Genomic DNA, 21,125 nt, shown 5'->3' with positions numbered 1-21,125 from the left:
AAACACTTGCAGATAACCATTGAGTAGCTGTCAAAATACTGACTAGTTTTGAAGAACTTGAAGGCAAGAACCTGGTCAAATGAATAAAGATCAGAAATGGTCAAAAGAAATTCATATAGAAATTTAACACTCAGCAAGTGTATCAAAACCATTTTTCATTTGCTCACTCAGAGACTCATTCACAATAGCTGAATTACACGTATTTATACTGAGTATGTACAGTTAGTTGAACATAAATATGACAGGTATTTATGAAAAACTATGTAGACGGTTACTAAGTTTATAGTGATTTGTGTACTGATCTAGTGAGTCCTAGGGTCACCTTGGTACAGTCGACTTTTTAAAATCTTATCAGTTTCTTGACACAATCAGTGAAGAACTGCACAGAAACTCCAAGTCCCAGCAAGTGATCAGTCCCATCGTCCACTGGAGGCAAAGCTTCTGCTGAATGAGAAGTTGATTTCAGAGGTCTTGTATTTTCCCCAAGCACCAAAAGGCACTACTACTGCAGTAGTGTTATCTTCAGTACCATACTGTATTGCCTGCAAGTTATGGCAGGAAGGAAGAGATGAACAATGGAAATCAGAGTCTGTACAGAAAGAAATGGCCTTTCCCTGGAAGGCCAGACTGGTTTACAACATAGTTACTAACACAATTATTTCACAGTGGTTTGTATCAATCGCATATAGGATAACTGATGTCCCAAACAACTATATTAACTATATGCCACTGTAGCAGTTTTGGCAATAAATACACCAGTGGACTAAGGTACAAAATATGTAGCTCCTGAAGAAGAAAACACATGTAAAGCATTTAGCATAGGGACTAATGCAGGGTTAAGGATTCAGTGTTAGCTCTCACCTAGCAATTCTGCTCCTAGGAATTTAGCTTAAAGAAATAATAACCTAAGGAAGTGGATGTGTGTAAAGATATAAAACTGTAAGAGAGTTTATTACAGTCTATACAAAATAGAAAATTGGCATAAACTAAACTTCCTACAGTGGAATTATAAATCAATTTTAGGAACTAATGCAAATAGCAAATTATATAGTCAGCATTAATAAGTGCTTGGGATTACAGCAAATGTATTTCAAAAGACCTCAGAGCCTGGGACTTCCTGGGTTCGATCCCTGGTCCGGGAAGATCCCACATGCCATGGAGCAACTAAACCCATGTGCCACAACTATTGAGCCTGTGCTCTAGAGCCCGTGTGCCACAACTACCAAGCCTGCGCTCTAAAGCCCACGAGCCACAACTACTGAAGCCCGCGTGCCTAGAGCCCGTGCTCCACAACAAGAGAAGACTGCGCACCACAACAAGGAGTAGTCCCTGCTCGCCGCAACTAGAGAAAGCCCACGCACAGCAACAAAGACCCAGTGCAGCCAAAAATAAATAAATTTATTTATTTAAAAAAAAGAAAATACCTCAGAGCCTGAGGTCAAAACTCTGAAGAAAAAGATTGATAAAAAATATGTGATATAGGGGCTTCCCTGGTGGCGCAGTGGTTGATAATCTGCTTGCCAATGCAGGGAACGCGGGTTCGAGCCGTGGTCCGGGAAGACCCCACATGCCACGGAGCAACTAAGCCCGTGCACCACAACTACTGAGCCTGCGCTCTAGAGCCCGTGAGCCACAACCAGTGAGCCCACGAGCCACAACTACTGAGCCTGCTCTCTAGAGCCCACAAGCTACAACTACTGAAGCCTGCACGCCTAGAGCTCATGCTCTGCAACAAAGAGAAGCCACCGCAATGAGAAGCCCGCGCACCACAGCAAAGAGTAGCCCCTGCTCACTGCAACTGGAGAAAGCCTGCATGCAGCAATGAAGACCCAGTGCAGCCAAAAATAAATAAATAAAATAAATAAAGTAAAAAAAAAAAAAAGAGCTATCTATCCAAACAGAGTATTAACACATGGAAATTTTACATTTTTTTTTTACTGGATATTATCCAGCTTCCAAATTTTAGCTCTGACTGGCACACCGACATACCACTCATCCATATACCTTTTTGTATTTGTTTTTACACACCCATTTTTCAAAACCAGAAACTGACTATGCTATAGTGTTTCTACATTGGATATTAATGTGGAGCCGTTTAGTTTAAAATGGTCCAGTGGCTGGATTCAGGAGCTCGGCTGTCTGGGTTTGAAGACCAGTTCTGTAACGTGACAATCTTGCCATCTTGAATAAGTTACTTAACGTCTCGGCCTTTGTGCCTCTGCTCTCGTCCTCTGTGAAGAAGGGATAATTCTAGCTCCAGCCTCAGAGGGTTATCGTGATGATTACATGAGTTAAATACATATGAATAGAAAAGTGCCTGACACACGGTGACATTAGTATTTGCTAATGTTATAATTTACCAATGCTGTTACTATCATTTCAAAATGTGTACAAAGCCAAAAAATAAACATAGCTCATTTCCTTGGCATATTAATTTTACTTAACTACTTGGAAGAATTGTAAAAAATTTTTTTAATTGGAAATATTATGGAGTCAAGTGTAAAATTCAATGTAATACTAAAGCTAAAACACAAGATTTCAAAGAAATCTCCAGTCAGTGGTAGCCCCTCCAGGCTGCACCGAAACCTGCACCTGGCTTTGGCCTCTCCTCCCCGCCCTGGGACTTCTCTAGCAGAAGCTCTGCTGTGTCACCTGTTCAGTAACTGCATGGGCTGCTTCATTGGGATCATGGCACTGATTGACGAAGTCACAAATCTCTTGACTGTTTACCATGAAGTTAATTCCATCTGTAGTGAGGACCAGGAAGCTGTCATCAGCATGATGTAGCTGCAATCAGAACCAAATGCACAGGATTAGAAACTAGACTCAGCCTTAGAATAATCTTCATAATTCAACAATTTTATCTGTTTTCTGAATGGCCATCCGTGTTTCAGAGCTTGTAGGCAAACAGAGTGAAAATGGAAGGCCTGCATTTAGGGCAAAAATGGCAACATTTAGCATCAATCACTGAGGACAAACCTAACGTTTACTTAGTAACACCATGAGGAAGAAGCCAGATAGCTAAATGCTGAAACGCAGCTTGATGTAATGGCTGAGGGCACTGTCTCAGGAGCCAGGCTTCCTGGGTGTGAAACCCACCTCTATTTTTCAACGGGGCAAACATAGGTAGGTTGAAGTGTATACGCTCCAGATTTGTTTTCTCTGCAAAATGGGGTAGGAGTAGCTATTTTGAACAGAGCCTGGCACATAGTAAACTGCTATGTAAGTGTTTGTTAGACGATATGAATATAAGTGGGATATCTATAAGACATAAAATTGTTCAATAAATTAACAGTCATTTGCTGCCATTATTGGGAGCCTACACTATAATGTGCCAGGTACTAGAGCAGGCTGGGGGTTGCACAGGTGAAGTGTCAGCTCACCACTGGGTGTATGCTGGGGGAAGTGTGGCGTAATGGGGGCAATGATTAGTAGCAAGCAGCAGATGTCACAAAAAGAGAGGTGGGACAATTATTTAGCTTGGTGGAAAAAGGAAGTCAGGCTCAGCTTCCAAGGGAGAGTGATGCTGAATGATGAGGTGCAGGTGAGGAAGGGTACCACAGTGATGCTTCCAGGCAAATTCCACAGCAGGGTGAAACAACACCAACACTTCATCATACATTAGGCCAGGAAAATACTATCCTGTTTTATCTGAAAAGTTTATCTGTCCTTCCATTAATAACTTCTGTTTAAAAGCCATTCTGGGGACTTCCCTGGTGGTGCAGTGGTTAAGAATCCGCCTCCCAATGCAGGGGACGCGGGTTCAATCCCTGGTCGGGGAACTGAGATCCCGCATGCCGCAGGATGCGGCAACTAAGCCCGTGTGCCGCAACTACTGAGACCATGCTCTCTGGAGCCCGAGCGCCACAACGAGAGAGGAGCCCACGCACCACGAGGAAGAGCCTGCGTGCCACAACAAAAAGATCCCATGCGCCACAAGTAAGACCCGACGCAGCCCAAAACCAATAAATAAATAAATAAATAAATATTTTTTAAAAAACTAAGAATAAAAGTCACTCTGGCTTCAATTAAGGCTTCCAAGAAAGCCTGCGGCTGGGGCTGGAGACAATCCTGCATTCCTTCCTTGCCCGTGTATCAAGGGTTTGCAAGTCCTTTCTTACCTTAATCCTCTTTGTTTCCGGTTCTGCTATCACACCACTGGTTTTAAGATCCAGATCTCCAAGACTCCTGGTCATCGCGAGTCTGCCGTTCACGTGAGGCTGTCCCAAACTATTCCAAGCTATAAAACCGCCACATTTCTTAATCCTGGTCAAAAAAAAGTTAAAAGACTACGTTGTGATACCCAGAAAACCAAGGCTCCGTTAAACTTAAGCATGAAATCAGTTTAAAATGCAAGGTTTTATTTCTATCTTGAACTATATAAATACTATCCTTATAGAAAGATTGATGAGTGGAGGTGGTACCTTTCTTTTTCATCTTTTCTTTCTGGAGTATGGTCAATTGTCAGCTTCATGGGTTTTCCTTTTCTGCACAAAATAGCTCGGCTATCGCCAACACTGGCTACAACCAGTTCAATACCATCTCTCAAAAGGGCTACTGTTGCAGTAGTCCCAGAGGTCAGAAGGGTCGCTGCAGACACCATGAAAAAGAGTACAAGTCAGTGACAGTCAAATGATTGGATGTGGAATTTTTATTACAAGATAAAACTTAGGCATGTTAAACTAATGCTGAAATGTATCATTCTAATTTAACTAGAGCTATGCAAATAAAATGCAAATGAACTATGTAAGTAAGATCATGCAGAGAAAGAGGTATTTAATTCAGTAACAAGGCTCCATGCAAACAGAAAAAGTTGCTAACCTAATTTGGTAAAAAATGCATCACTGTCTCCAAGTGGCTCCTATTTATATACAGTAGGGTTCACTTGAATGGATCATTATTACACCTTTGTGTGTACATCAGGTGTTGGGATTAAGAGTATTACATTTTAATTAGATAGGCTAATATGGCAGGATGATTTAGATCTACAGAGCCCATTCAGGCAAGCCAACTTTTCTAAAATCTATGCACTCAGCTTTTTTCTTCCATTTCTTACCCCTATCCTGTGAAATTATCATCAGTTAATAGGCTAAGCAAGATATGCCAAGTGCCTCACTGGCTCTTCAAGCACTATATTTTATATTCTTTCCTTCTACACCTGTTTTAATTTTACAAATGTTCACCAAAAAAAAAAAAAAAGAAATCCTAAAACGGTTAAAGGTTCACATTCGTTTCTCATCTTTGTCCTCCCCAGACATGAAGCAAAGGTACAGCCATCATTATATTAGGAGTAAATCTGGAGGGCAGGGAATGAAATTCATTTTAGTTTCCCATAAACTTGGTATAGTTCACACTTGTCGTTCCACCGAACAATCAGTCTGTCCCCAGATGCAGGGCAGTGCTGCCAAGTGCTCATCCTGTGGTCAAGCCCGGGGCCCAGAGCACTCCAAGAATATTAATGTCCTCTGACCAATAACAAAATTATATGTTGCTTGGCTGGAGGTCACCGCTATTTCCTCCATCCAATCCAAAGTGCATTTTTGCATCTTTCTTTGGTGTATTCTAACAGTGTCTCCCTGAGTTCTTTACTACTTGTTAAAATGTTTGAGGGTGCATTGAGCCTTGTCAAAGTGAGAATACTGTGAAATTATGGGCTAAAAAGGAAAGCAAATTGAAAAAATTAAAAAAGATAGCATTTAAAGCAGGTATTATCTTCAGTAACATGGTTAATTCTTTAAAGCGTCTAAGTAAAATATTCAGGTGATCATCTAAAGATGATTTTGACTTCAAAGGCAAATTTAGGAAAAATGAAGTGCTATTGACTGACTGAGGCTCAGTCTTTCCCTTTTTTTTTTTAAAGACAATTTTAAAAACAGCAGTAATGCTGTTTTTCCAATCAGTATATTAAAATGCCTGCTTTAATCAGAAGAGGAAAATGGAAAAAAAACATGAGTAAACCCTGCTTAATCTTCTGTATCCGTGCCGAATTTACTTTATGGAGAAAGAGCATATATAGTTGCACTATCTTCCCATTTATCTCTTTTGATTTTGGAACTGCTGTGCCAGAGTAGTATCATCTTGGCAAAACTAAAATATATTACATATCATAGTTGTACAAGACAAACGTTTTAGTGTATCAGTGATGTTTATATTACAAATGTCAACTTGTGAGTGTCCTAAAACATTATACAAGGGAAGCTTTACAGTTGAACCTCTGTAATCTTTTCAAATGATGAGAAGAGCCAGGCGAGAAAACACAGGCGTTTACTCAGATGCTACCTGTCCAGGGAGTTTAGTATTCTCCTTTGTTTAAACTGACAGGAGCAGCTTTTCTCTTTTTTTTTGGCTGCGCTACACAGCAGCACGTGGGATCTGAGTTCCCTGACCAGGGATCGAACTGGTGCCCCCTGTAGTGCAAGCTCGGAGTCTTAACCACCAGGGAAGTCCCAGGAGCAGCTTTTTCTTAAAAGTGTTTTTTAATTGGCTACGTCAAGAGTTAAAACCTCATAAATGAAAACTTCAAGTTTAGCTGCTTAGGATTATAATTCATGGCTCTGCCGTTTGGGAATTTAAAAGAGCTTGAGTTTTTAACCAACCCAACTTCACAGTTCCAAAATCCCAGGATTTATGGGAAAGTTTTCAAAACTGTTGATTCTGGTTTGCTAAGCATCTAAGAATATAAATATTAAATCAGCATTTATTTTCATTTAACATTTAACATGGAAGTAAAAATTCTCACTTTTTCCCCTAACAACAGAACTATAAAACTAAGACATCTTTCAATAAGTTCTTAACACTCACTGGACATTTTCTACTGCAAGTCATCTCAACTAATGGGACAAAGAGGATGTGGGAACCTTCCAGTAGTCCAGGCTAGGAACCGCTGGACTCCTTCACCTGGGACAAAATTAAGCAGATCTCTCTTTCCACTGAAGCCCAGCATATAGTGTCCACGGGCTCCAGGTCTAGAGCTGCTGACCAGGCACAGTTCTCTGCCACAAATAACACGCACAGAGGCAAATAGGAAATTCACCCAGGAATTGTGCTCAAACATTACAAACCTGCAACACAGGGGAGGGTAGAGAAAGAGCTGCAAAATAAGGGGAAGGGTTTTATTTTGGTGAAAATTTCACTAGCAAATTATATAATATTCCAGGAGATGCCAAATCAATGATTCCAAAACTCAGTTTGCCCAAGTTGATGGTATTTTGTAGTTGAGTCTGTTTTTCATCACAGAGCAACACTTCTTAGTTTTGTGGCTTCCCAAGGTAGGAAAACCTATATACAAATGTATGTGTACCGAGACACATACTGTGGTGACACAGACACACCTACATACTCAGGCACACACACCGTCAGTCAGTCAGTCTTGAAGAGTAAATCAGTACCTTTATTGAGTTGAAAAAAATGCACTGTAAATTTGTTTGGTATGAATATCAGAACTGTCCCAGTTACAAAAGGGAAAAAATTCATGGGAATTCATGGATAGAGCACTGAATAGTTCGTATCTGACAAGCATACCAGAGAGGATGTAAACTACAGTATACCACCAAATTACTGGGATTTAAATATAAATCAAAAAGGAATCAAAGCACCTCCTATACCAGATACAAGGAGTGACTTGTTAATGGTGCTAAATGCAGGGATTTTAGTATCTAGAAGGCATTTTTTGAGTAGAAGATTAAATTAATTGTTTAAATAAAGGCTAGCAAGGCTCTTGAGCTCTAATGAATGTTTACAATTTTATGTAATTCATAAAATGGGAGTTTCTGCAGCTCTCTCTTTCCTCCAGTGTCGCAGGTCAATATATCAAAAGAAAAATGATCAAGATTTTGAATGGCAACATAAAGAGTAAAGCTGTACTTTTCAAAGTATAACCCCCCCTAGTAATTATTCAACTGTGTAAAAAATAATATGTATAAACCAATACAGTTTCAATGTTTATCAAAAATGGGCATTCTAGACATGTGTGAATCATAAACACTACATCAGTAACAAGTTGAAGCAGTAACAGCACAATAAGAATATCTCTTCAATGCTGTCCCTATTTTTTTGCTTTTGGCTGCCTCCAACATAAGAAGGGAAATCAAAAACATTGCATTTCTCACACTGGTTACTTTTTAGTTTAATTCTTCCATAAAGAGATCAGGTAACATGAAGAGCGTGGAAGTTTCCAATGAGACTCACAATGCTGCCACCAACGTCTCCCACTCTGAACGTCAGAGCAAGTCTTCTCTTTTTGATCCATTTGTCTCTTGGGGAGCTTTGTTGCTTTCAAATCTTAAGCAATCTAGAAACACTTCGAAGAGTTTATCGGATATATAGGATATCATCTAAGATTTCTACCATCTGGTTTAAGTGACAATTTGTTCATTAAACAATAGACTAATGGGACATCATTTGAACTTACTGGCTGGTTTCATTAATTGTAAAAATACACATGACTGGTATAAAATGAATACAAAATATTCAAAGATGATGATGAAATTAGCTATTTGTAAATAAGGGTAAATTGAAAATGCATCTACAACAAATCAGTAAAAATAGCCAGCCATTTCTTAAGGGCTCTTTCTTGATAAGTGGCATTCTGATTTTATTCTCCTCAAACTACCCCCATTTTAAACTGAAATAGTAAATATTTGAAATGCTAATGAGATAATTTGAAGTATTTTATGCAGATATTGGATGAAAGTCTTAAAAAGAAGAGAGTGTTTTATTTTCACTTTCTTTTGAGAAAGCTAATAGTATGACGTGGGGCACTCTTCTCTACCTGAAATTCCAGCCTTAGGGATTCATTCCTATGGTTTAACCGATCTCTTTTCAGCTTTCCTTACTCAAAACTCAAATCCCCCCAGAAGTGATAACTCATTAAAATATATACATTATGTTAATAATTCGGTTAAATCAGCTATAGGATAATCAAGGAATAAGTTATAATAACTTTGGTAAGAAAGAGTAGGCAGTGGAGATCAGTTTAGTCCAAATAATTATTGAGTACCTTCCAGACTCTCTACAGGGTGCTGAACCCTAGAGAGTCAAAAATGAGTAAGCCATGGCCCCTACCCTCAAGCTGAACACAGAAAGGGTTCAAGGAGGGAAAATGGAGCTGATGCTAAAAGAAAAGGTGAAAGAAATTGGAGAGGGCAAACTGCACTTAGTTCACAATTTTATTTAACTAGCATCGGTCCTACTCACAGCTATGCCAAAAAGAATATTATTCGCTCTTACAATACTAATACTGCTTCAGTTCTTACTAAAAACTAAAAAATGTTTTTTAATTTAAGTAATAACTTTGAAATCTGAAGTGGTACACTTTTTTTTTTAAATCCACATATTGAAAGGTTAAACAACGTACAGCATCCTATATTTAGTGGCTTTAATATATTTGATAAAATAGCCCCCAAATATCAAAAGGCAATTTTTGCCAACTTTGAAAGCCTTGGCAACTGATTAAGAATAAATTTAAAGTTGTTCTCAAAATACTTACTTAAAAAAAAACACACAGACTAATTGATCTATAAGAATACATCCAAATTAAGACTTAAGAACAACAATGTCATAACAGACCCTTTCTTTTTCTTTTAGTAGTACACTAAGCATCATTCTGTCATGCTGCATTGTACTTGCAAGCAAATGGCCATCAAATGAAAAATAAATTTTAGAATATCTTATGAAAGGTCTGAGATCATTAAGTCAAAGTATGTGACAGAGGAACTAAGTTAAATAAATAAATTTTCATTTCATTATTAGAAATGAAGTACATTTTTATGATTAATTTCTTTGCACAACTGAATTGATGTGAGAAAGGTATCTTTAGAAAGGTTCTTTTAAGGTAGGCAAGTTAAGTCAATTCTCTCCCTAGGTTCAAAATTCCCTTTAACTGTAATTTATTATTTAATAAATGAAAGGAGTACTCTCACATTTTATACCAAATCTATCACTGTTTTAAGCATCTTCGTCAAGTAGATCCTTTACAAAAGGGCTGACTGCACCTATGAAGGGTTAATGGTTTTTGATTGTTGGCCACATTCCCATGGTAAACTTGAACATTGCTTTCTGAAAACCTTGCCCAGTGAGCTCTACCTATTTACACAACAGCTGAGGCACACCACCTGCACTACAGCCGATAAACTTCGTGGTGTGATACACAGCCGACCTGCTTATGGATGAGATAAGAGCATACCAATCTTCAGAGTTATAAAAATAAAACTATAAGAAAGTGTTTTGATGTCTTCACTTTCTTATGTTTTACCCACGAGGAACCCGTACAGAATCCTATGCTAAAATCTACCGTCTCTCAACCCTTATTTTCACAAGGTGAGGGGCCAGCTGGAAGGCGGAAAAAGAGTCCAAAGGAACGAAGAAGAGAAAATGGGCCTGAATAATCTACAAACGAGAAAATAAATCCCTGAACTGAACAAAGAGAGTGGACTCTAATGCTTTTCGGAGAAGTATGATGGTGATAAGGTTCTCGAAAAAGAGGAGGAAAAACTTCTTAAAATGGAAAATAGAGCCATCCTAGAGTCATCCTCTCTAATACTCATCATTAAATACGCCCATGAGAGAGGCCACGGTGGGTGCCAGGAACATCTCAGCCCTAACTCTGCAATTGACCTTTTACCTCTCTCTCTGAGTTTCACTTCCTTATCTGTGAAATAGCGAGAATTTCCAGCCCTATGCACTCCAACTGAAAATTACAAAAATAACATTGCTGCGATACACTTTGACCTCCTTTAAACAAAAGGATGAACAAAACAGATTAATGTTACTGCATGATTCATTTTCAAATCGGTTATGAGGTCTGTATGCATACATTTAAATGGCTGCTGCAGAAGTTTTCGAGATTAACTTTATGAGCAATAAATTGGGGGGCCAGCTAACCAAAAAACATCAGCTACATTTTCCTGAAATGGTTTTGATAAATTTAGTCAAAATCAGAAACATTTTACTTTCAAAATTAAGGTCATACAGTACACAAATTCTAAAATTCAGCTGACATGGCCTTGTGTTTAACAAATTAAAAAAATGTCAACTAGTTACCACAGGAAAGCTGCAAGATCAAGCTTTTTTAAGAAATGGAAGAAAAAATATCTTCCTTCTAATTTTACAGAGTAGTGCATATTAGCCATTGTCCTTTTCTATTGAGGACCAATTAGCAATTTTCTTCTGGTGTGGACATTTACTCTCTGGCTAGATTAGATTACCCTGTAGTGAATTTCAGTACTTGCTCATCAGATTCCTCTAAAAAAAACCCCAAAATAAGAAACCCTCTCATAGTATGTACCTCTTCCCCATAAAACAAGCAATCAAACAGATTTAAAAATGTTTTTTAATCTTTTTAAAATTGAAATTCAATATCAGAACCATTTTGGAGCTCCAATTTCTAAAACAATCTCCAATATAGTTCATTTAAAAGTGGATTTAGTTTGGATTCCAAATAACATTTAAAGTGATTCTTCATTTAAAAAAAATCATTTTCAACATAAGCATCCTTACAAATAAACTTACATTAAAATCCCCACCCCTAAAGGGCTTAAAGTGTTTCCTTTTTCCCTGAAATGCCCCAGGACAGTAAGGAAAGAGATTGCTTTACTTACCAACAGCAGACAGGTGGGCGTGCCTTGCAAAGGCTTTATCTATTTCCAGAAAAGCCAAGGTCAACACAGTTTCCAAGTTCTCCTCCTTAGGAAGCAAATCCCTTCGTGGAGAGGAAAAAAGAGCCGCAAACAATCATTTGACAACAGGTTTCTAGCCTTCCTCTTGGTCCCTCCAGCTAGCAGAGTCATTCCATACAATGGACCTCCGTGGCTCGCCTTTCAGAGGCTTAAGATCCACATATTAACGAATCAAATTGAGAAAGAATCAGGCACAGAGATAAGCCTTTAAAAACAGTAAAATAAAAGCCCAAGTCTCCATCCTTAAAAAATTAATCCTCACTATCACAAATATTAAATTTAAGCCACTGAGTTCCTTTGTGGAATAAGGCAAAATATATATAAATCAACTGATGAACGGCATGAATAACTATGCTTGGGAAGAAGAGTCACATGGTCATAACTATCACATGTTCTCCCCCTCTTTTAATTCTAGCAGTAGTGTGACCCTCAAAACTACATTAATAATAATTGCGGTAAATAAACTTTTTTAAGAGCTCCAGAGCACCCTCATTAAAAGCATTTTCCCTATTCTAATGCCAATCATCTAAAGCTATTTTCAACAAGTATTCCAAGCTATTCATACCACTTGAAACAATAATTACCACTTATTGAAGCACTGTGTGCCCTGCACTGATAGGAGATTCTCAGAGTACATGAGATCATGTACTTTATTATGTTAATTCACTTGAAATGATCACAAGTCAAGTGCTGCAGATTCTGGTCAATGCTCTCACCAAGGGAGTTGTTAAAACATACATATTTCTGAAGTGGTAATAATCATCTGTAATAACTGGCATGCTTGAGCAACTGCTTGTTCATAAAACAATAGTGTGAAAGCACTCAAATAACTACCTTAACAGTGAAGGTTGGGACTCCCCTGGTGGTACAGTGGTTAAGAATCTGTCTGCCAACGCAGGGGACATGCGTTCGAGCCCTGGTCCGGGAAGATCCCACATGCCGCAGAGTAACTAAGCCCGTGTGCCACAACTACTGAGCCTGCGCTCTAGAGCCCACGAGCCACAACTACTGAAGCCCGCGCGCCTGGAGCCCGTGCTCCACAACAAGAGAAGCCACTGCAGTGAGAAGCCTGCGCACCGCAAGGAAGAGTAGCCCCCGCTCGCCGCAACTAGAGAAAGCCCGCGCACAGCAACGAAGACTCAACGCAGCCATACATACATAAACAAACAAACAAAAAACAGTGACTGTCTCAGCCAAAAGGTGAAAGTTTAAACAGGAAGCATAAGGCACACTGCCAAGAGTGAAAGCCGTTGTATCATTTGTACGTACTGGATGCATTTCTCCATGTGGGTGTGACAGAAATCGGCCGCCGCCGGTCCGCCATGGCCATCATACACCGCAAAGTACAGGACTTCGTCTGTCAGCTGAGCAAAGCCAAACCGGTCTTCGTTCTCTTTTCGTTTGCCAATCTGCGAGGCGCAGCCCACGTTCGCCAAGCTGACTTTGGGAATCGGCTTGCCATACTTAATGCTGGGCGGCAGCAGAATCGGCTCATCGATGCGGTTATCCCAGATGCCAAAATTATCCCAGGTGGCTGGTCGTCCGCTACCATCAGGGTCAAACCGAGAACACCTGGCCTCTGAAGTGGAGCTGTGGCACGTGGGCGTCACCGACCTGTCGTCCTGCAGCAGGCGGGCGCCGAGCAGCGCTCTCCTCCTCACCTGGTTCCCAGCACGTCTAACCAAAGTAAGTAAGGCAGCTGTGGACATAACTCCAGAGGACTCAGGAATGAGGGAAAGGTCAGTGGAACAACAGTGGGCTGTCTTCCAGAGAAACGATGCAACTGAGTAGAAAGAAACAGAGAAAGAGAGAGAGAGAGAGACTCCATCAATAATTTCAAATATAACTGATATATCATTAGATAGCACCACGAATGAAGTCTATAAAGAAGGTGGCACTTAACAGCCTACTTCTAAGAATAGTGGATCAAAAATGAATTGATTTACCTACCCCATTCACAGGGTTTACATTCTATAAAAATTTGACAATGTGCACAGCTCACATAGAACAAGTGCTTCTCCAACTTTAACCTACAGTCACTTGGGGATCTTGCTAAAATGTAAACTCTGATTCCGTCTGTCAGGTGAGGCCTGAGAGGCCGTATTTCAAACCAGCTCCCTGGTCCCTCAAACAAGGTGCAGGTCGGGCAGGCCCACACTTTGAGTAGCGAGAATATAGAAAACAGGTGTAACTAAATAGTTTTCCCTTCATCAATGCACGCCATTGCTCTGAAGAAAAGGTGGGGAGGGCTTCCCTGGTGGCGCAGTGGTTGAGAGTCCGCCTGCCGATGCAGGGGACACGGGTTCGTGCCCCGGTCTGGGAGGATCCCACATGCCGCGGAGCGGTTGGGCCCGTGAGCCATGACCGTTGAGCCTGGCGTCCGGAGCCTGTGCTCCGCAATGGGAGAGGCCACAACAGTGAGAGGCCCACGTACAGCAAAAAAAAAAAAAAAAAAAAAGGTGGGGAAAAATATTAACCATAACAAAGTCTCTTACGAGAGTTAGAAATTTAAAAAAAAAAACTGGTTAATAGAATATTTATGATAGTTCTGTACTCAGTGCCCAAGTTTTAGCAAAGCTACAATCTAGGACCTCAGTTCAGTTTAAGATTTCTCAACTTACTAAACTTTATTATTCTGGTTAATGTAAATTGGGTCGTGCAAACACGTGCCAGAGGCACAAGAATAAGCCAGCTCTCGTGTGTGTGATCTCAGGAACGGGGGGAACTGCACATGTGACAAGCAGCCCTGATTTATGAGCCACTGATCTATGCACTTACATTAACAGCTGCAGCTCATCCGAAAGCCGCCCCTGGGAGCTGGCAGGGGGAATTCCTACACCCCTGCAGGAAGGGCTGTGTTTCTGGCAGTTTGCCACACAAATAAGGTTCTAAGCAGAAATTGGTCTCCATAGTGTTTCGCTCTGTTACTTTATGAATTAAAAACCAACTGTAAAAAATAGCACAATGTTACGATTTGATAATGCCGGTGGAGGGTGTACAGGTGTTATATTATTCTCAACTGCACCTTTGAATTGTTTCACAATATAAAAATGAATTTGAAAAAAATGTATCTCCCCAAAAGGCACACATGAACACACACAAAAAGCCCAGCTTGAATTCATCTACAAGAAAATGCATTACAGATTTGAAACAATCATTTTCAAATAAGTTTTTGGAAATCAGTCTAGCTGTGTGTAGGAAGGACCATTACTCCTTTCAGTAAGTAAAGCAGTAGAAGGAAAGGATGAGGTTCCAAAGAACGCCCGTGGATACCTAAGTAATGGAAGACATCTGAGCCCTGCCTTCTCAGAATTTAGAATGAAGATGGCCTCCCAAACTATTAATGGGTCACAAAAGACTTAGGAGGCCTTTCCCTCTTGGCCTTTTAGCTAATATCATGTACTAAAGTCTGAAACTCACTTCTTTTATGACAATACTGGGGTCGGGGGAGACATAGCACCTCCGGTTATCAAAGGGAAACCACATCCCATTACCAAAAAAAGAGGTGTTTACTCCTTTGCTTCTGTTTGAAGGTTATGTGTTATTCAAAACCAAAAACTGTGTCAAATAAAGGTAAACTTGTGGAGAATTTTCAAAGTATAATACAATCTAGCAAGTAAGAGAACTAAGTACTAATTCTTGATGGAGATAATTCACAAAGCAGCTTTATGTTATAGAAAAAAAAACTTTAAATATGTTTATTAGAAAACATTCACATTTGAAGAGGGCACCAGAAATTAGCAAAGTACTCTTCTTTTGGCTTCAGTCCAAAGCATGTATACCATACTCACCCTTGTGCTACTTTGTAGTGACACACCTACTTTAAGCAAGAGTTCTAGAATTCCAAACTAGGAAATATTGTTTTTCTGCAGCTCTTCTAGGATACCCTTTTTTTTTTCCCTCTCTCTCTCTCTCTTCCAAAAGTAAAATAAATAAAATGAACAGAGCTGCACTCATATCAGGGAACATATATCCACTGGAAACATTATTTAAGAATGAAAACATGCAGGTTGAGCAGTTTCTTGAAGCCTGCATAAAGTAAATTCAGTCTACAACCTGGCCTCCTTTCTCATTCCTTATCTATACAATCATCTCAGATAGTAAGCAGAATAGTCACAGGAAACTATTTACTTTAAGGCATACTATTGGCTATTGGGGTAGATGAAATGTAACGCAGATATATTGCCAGCTTACAAAACAAGGTAGCGTCACTTATGCAAGCAGGGGAGTGTCTAAAGAAGTGGTTCAGTCTCCTTTGCCTTATGCAATATAACTAAATCATTACTAATCTGAGGGAACAACTCAGAGAGGACCTGTGTCCCCAAGCTAAAAAACAACTTTGAATTAAACCTGCACATCAAGAAGTTTCCTTCAGAGCTTCAAACTACAAATCATTCATCATAGCCCACCCCCCATGCCCCTGGAAATGACGAGGCGCTGACTAGCAAGTGGAATTTATACTGTGGGGAAAAAACAAAAGCCTTAAAAAGAAAGTGTTCTTTATAACAAAAAGAGTAGAGAACAAAGTGACAAACACCTAAGAAATATTTTTATTATATGTCAGTTCAGCAATTAAAAATGGGCATGGGTTTGTCGTTCTGCAAACCAAAACTAGTTATTCAGGAACCCTTTATGTCAGTCTCTCAATCGGAAATCAAGGCTAGCTTATCTTCATTTTAACATTTACATTCAGTCTTTGAAAGTCAAAGTAATCCAAAAGAGTCAAAGGGCAGAAGTAATTCTGCTTGAAAGACATTTGAAGACACAGAAATGTCAGAGGAAAAGTTAAATGAACCAAGAGCCCAAGAATACATTATGCTGCACATTATATTCTACTAGCAAAAATAAAATTTAAAAACTAGGCTCAGCAAGAAAATAAAGACAAATAACTTGATTGGAATCCTCGCTACATAGCAGGTTATTTATATAAGCAACCTAGCTATACTAATAGTCATATAACATAAGGGGGGGAAATGGACAGTCTTCCACCTAGGCCAAACTGTTTTCCAAATTCTTTTTTAATCCCCAATCAAAACAAAATGTATGGCTCATGATTTACTTTAATCACATGAATTTTTTAAAACGTGTGAGTGCAAGCCTGCATATATTCTACATACTGACAATAAATAAATGCTGAAAATACTTCCCATTTTCATCATTTTAACATTCACTTGTGTGAGCAGCCTCCATCTTCCTCCTCCTCAATGCTTTTGGTTAATCTCATACTTTAAAGTCCTGACACAGAACTCTGAGAGTTGAACAAAGTTGACCCCTGACTGAACAACGCTGACTAGCAGGGGGGATTCTCAGCAAAGAGGGTTAAATGAAATAAGTTGTGAGTCCACAAGAGTAGGCATAGAGATTCCACAGTAGAGCGCTGGTGAAAAGCCACATCCTGAGAGTAGGAAATCTCAGGTGAAAAGCATCAGAAAGGGAAGAAAAAAAAAAAAAAAAAGGCATTTGGTTTCTAGTAAACTTTTGAAGTATACACTTTGTTTAAAAATAAAAGGGGGGGAGTGATGAAGAAAAGCCACACATACAGCTACAAGATTGCTATGCCTATTTTACATTTTCATCTTATTCCAATTTTATAATCCCGCAATGATTTAAACACCTTGGAGCTGTCCAAATGTACTTTTGGAAAAGGGAGGCGCTCCCAGTCTCTGGCAGCAGCGTGCACTTGGGATGTGAGTTAAACTGCTCTTGACTGTTGAAAACAGGTAGAAAGTGCAGTTTATTGCTGTCATGTTAAGCACATGCCAAAATTGCTCAGGAGTTCTAGGGATCAGTACTACTGAAACTTGCTTAGACTTATACCTCTAGCAAAAATACTTAACGAAGTATTCACATTTGCCCATTATAAAGTGGCACTCAGGTATCTTTATATCAGTAACTTACACAGTGGAAACACCGAAAATTTTAATATTCTTAAAATAATTCTTTAACCACTCTAGAAAAAAAAAAATCATCCCAATCGATTCAAATATTATGGAAACCTCCAGAATGTATTTCAGGAAATTTGGACTCCAATATCCTCTTTACCAGTACCCTGCTAGGAGGAAGGAAAGAAAATCTACTAGTCTACATGAGGGAGAAAACAAAAACAACAGAAACCTCCAATGACTCTTCTTAGGTTTAATGTGAACATATATGTATTTAGATGTGTGAATAGAGAAAAGAACATGGGAGCAATGAAAAGTATTCATCATTCTAATTCCATAAATATCTTGTAAAACATTTCAGTTAATGTGGATACAGACCATATTCTAAACCTTCATTTAAGAATTTTCCAGAACAACTGAGTATAAAGTGTGTATTTTAGCCTTTTTCGTTTCCTCTAGAGCACCTAATACAACGCTGAGATCTACACATTAAATTTTCAGTAAATTTTTTTTAAAAAAGAAGAAGAATTTTCCTTTACGTTCTATCACCAGCACCTCTCCCACTCTTCCTCTTCTCTTAAGATTCCAGTCAAGGGAAGTAGGTGCCTGTGTTGGTGACCAACAGAAACCGACTAAGGTTTCAAGAAAAAAATCCTGAAAAATTATAACTGAGACTTTTTTCCCCCTAGACTACGACACTATTGCTGTCTTTCAAGACCATCATAATCTGTCACCTTAGCTGCCCAATTCTGAAAGCGCCGACCACCTCCTTCTTTCCTCAGTACTGGCGGAGTGTGCAAGGACCGGAGAGGCCTTGCTGCACATTTCCAGTCTGAAGCCCAGAAAGGCCGGTGGAGCTTTAGAGAATCCAAATTCCCTGGCTGTTGCCACCCGGAGTCTCGCCTTTGTCAGCTCCTGGGAAATCTCTAATCTACAGACAGCGGCTGCGAAAGAAGACGTCAGCAGCCACAAGGCCTTGAGATTATAGTGCGCTCTTGGCAAAGCAAGACCCACGTCCTCAGATCGACCCCAGCTAGGGCTCTGCATCCTTCTCTCTTCCGATCCCCTGAAGCTCACCCTTGGACAGTTCGGGATCCTGGGCTTGGCTCGCTGGCCGGGACAGCTGAGTGACCCAGGGCGATACACCGCTGCAATCGCAGCCTCCCGCCGGCGCGGCGCGCGGCACTGCGGCCAGCTGGGTTCCCTCGCGCACCTTCCGCCGCCCAGACCCCGCCTCCCAACCACAGTCTCCGCGGACAGATTCCAGCCACCGCCACGTCTCCCTCGGCCCGGCCGCAGCTGCAGCGGCGACAAGGCGCTGACCCCCGCAGCATCATCGCGTCCGGGGGATTGGGGCTAGGCGACTCGGGGCCTCGCTAAAGGGAAGCGAGGGCGGGCGGCCCCTGCTTCCCGTCCATCGACCCGTCCATGATCCCCTCCCTCCTTCCAGCCCGGCCCACCACCCTCGCTCGGCAGGAGCCTCCAGCTTGCAATCAAGTTCAGGCCGAGCGCGAAGGCTCCGCAGAAAATGCCGGCAGCCGGTGGCTCAGCCAAGGTGGGCCCCGCCCGGACATGCTGCTCCAGACCTCGAAAAGAAAGCAAGCTGCGCACAGAGAACCCAGGCACTGACCTCCAGGCTCGGACTGAAGGGGCTGGGGAACTAAACAGATATTTCCCCTCCCCTCCCCTCCCTGGGGAGCCCTCCTCCGTTTACCCTCCATTCCGCGGACCGGGAGCAGTGGGCTGTGCCCCCATCCGTAAGTATCATAAACGGTTAAATAAATGAAGTACACTCTCCAGGCTCTTACCTCGTGATGGCAATGTCCCTGGAAAAATTTTAATTAGCTAACGGAAGGCGGGAGAGGGGTTTTCTGTAAATAAGAGTACCTTCTCCGATGTTTCCAGTCTCTGGAGCAAGCAGTTAGAACAGCCACTGGTTCATCTGCTGGAAATTCTCGAGAATTTTTCTCGGGCAGCTGCCAGATGGAGAGGGGAAAGTCTGTTCCCGCTGACTGATGGCAGCTCCCACCAATCCGCGCTCAGCAACGAGGCGCGCCCGCCTCCCGGGCTCTCGGTCGCAGCCAATCACAGGTTCTGACGGGACCGAGCCTCCCCGCAAGGGCAGTTGGACTTGGCTGACTTTCAGCAGCTCACCTCAGAGCGACGTCGACTTGGGCCAGTGGTGGCTCGCGGGAATGTCAGCCCTTCCGAAGGCCGTGGCGCTCTGGCCAATGAGGGAGCGCCTCGGCGGTGGGTGAGGTCGAGAAATTTGGTACCTCGCCAGGGGGTTGAGGAGAGGCGGTGTGTCGTGTGTCGCTTGGGGCAGTGGAGCGGTAGTGACAACTAGGAAAGCCAGAACGGAATGCCAACACTTTGCCTGGGCGGAGGTAATGAAAGGCATCTGGTTTCATTGCTATTCTTTGAAAAACTCACAGTGCATCGTTCTTCGTGACTGAACAGGCATCTCGTGATCCCTTGAGAATGTGTGGGGGGTTTTCACTTTTTATTTATTTGTTTATTTATTTATTTATTTATTGGGGGGTTGGGCTGCACCGCGTGGCATGCGAGCTCTTAGTTCCCCCACCAGGGATGGAACCCCTGCCCCCTGCAGTGGAAGCGCGGAGTCCTAATCAGTGGACAGCCAGGAGACTCCCCTTGAGAATGTTGATTCATTTGTTCCACAAGTATTTCTGTGTGTTTAGGGAGGACCTTTTGTGTGCCAGGCACTGGAGATAAATCTTGACACAAATAGACATGATAGATGCCTTCATAAAGCTGCCAGTCTAAAGAGGAGGAAGAGGGAGAAGACAAAGAGGTAAACAAGCAAATAACATAATAACAAATCATGTCAAGGAAGGAAATAAACAGATGTGGATACAGAGGGTAATAGGAGGTTGAGGTTAGCTAGAGAGGATTGTTCTATAAGAACTTTATAACGTTTAAACAAAGAGTGAGAAGATCAGTCAGCCACGGAACCTGGAAAGTGATGATTGTTCTGGGCAGAGGGGACAGCAGAGCAAATGTCCTGAGGTGGGACAGCTTGAGATTTTGGAAGAACAGAAAGGCCAGTGTGGGTCTAGTTTAGAGGGAGGGAGAGAGCAGCATGACAGAAGGAGATGAGGTTGACAGAGGCCAGAGGATGTAGCCAAGACTTGGAATTTGCTTTACGTTTTAAATATAATGAGACTCTATTGAGGCATTTTATGCAAAGGAGAAAAAGGATCTGGTTTAGACTTTAAACTGCTTTGGTTAATGTGTAGGTGAGTAGGTAGAACAGGTTATTGGGAGACTGGTTAGGAGACTAAATCAGAGGAACTCCAAGGTGGGAGATGACCTGTTTTCAACTATGGTGATATCACTGGAGGTAGAGAAACGCAGAGATTTTAAAGATAAATTATTAGCTTGTTTTGACATATTAGGTATCCCGGTCCCCAGACAACTGTTCTGAAACCAGTTCATTGAGCATTCTGTTTAGAGAGTGATTCAATTTTCATGGGCTTCCTGGAATTTTCTGTTCTTTAATCATTTTATTGAAGCTATATACACACACACACACACACACACACAC

General features: G+C 41.2%; 1 protein-coding gene across 1 annotated transcript; it reads right to left on the bottom strand.

The window, feature by feature from the left end:
• Positions 1-410: 410 nt before the first annotated feature.
• Positions 411-13,384, bottom strand: PPM1K (protein phosphatase, Mg2+/Mn2+ dependent 1K; the record flags this gene model as incomplete). The annotated part of the gene is made up of 7 exons (XM_079710238.1): positions 411-542; positions 2,653-2,787; positions 4,122-4,266; positions 4,425-4,590; positions 6,898-7,061; positions 11,594-11,698; positions 12,945-13,384. 7 exons carry the CDS (start codon positions 13,382-13,384, stop codon positions 411-413), a joined length of 1,287 nt encoding a protein of 428 aa, XP_079566364.1.
• Between the last annotated feature and the right edge of the window lie 7,741 nt (positions 13,385-21,125).

Source organism: Hyperoodon ampullatus, assembly GCF_949752795.1.
Source record: "Hyperoodon ampullatus genome assembly, chromosome: 1".
Taxonomy (NCBI): Eukaryota; Metazoa; Chordata; class Mammalia; order Artiodactyla; family Ziphiidae; genus Hyperoodon; species Hyperoodon ampullatus.
Note: the sequence above shows the minus strand (reverse complement) of the source record. Positions and strands in the feature narration are given on the sequence as shown.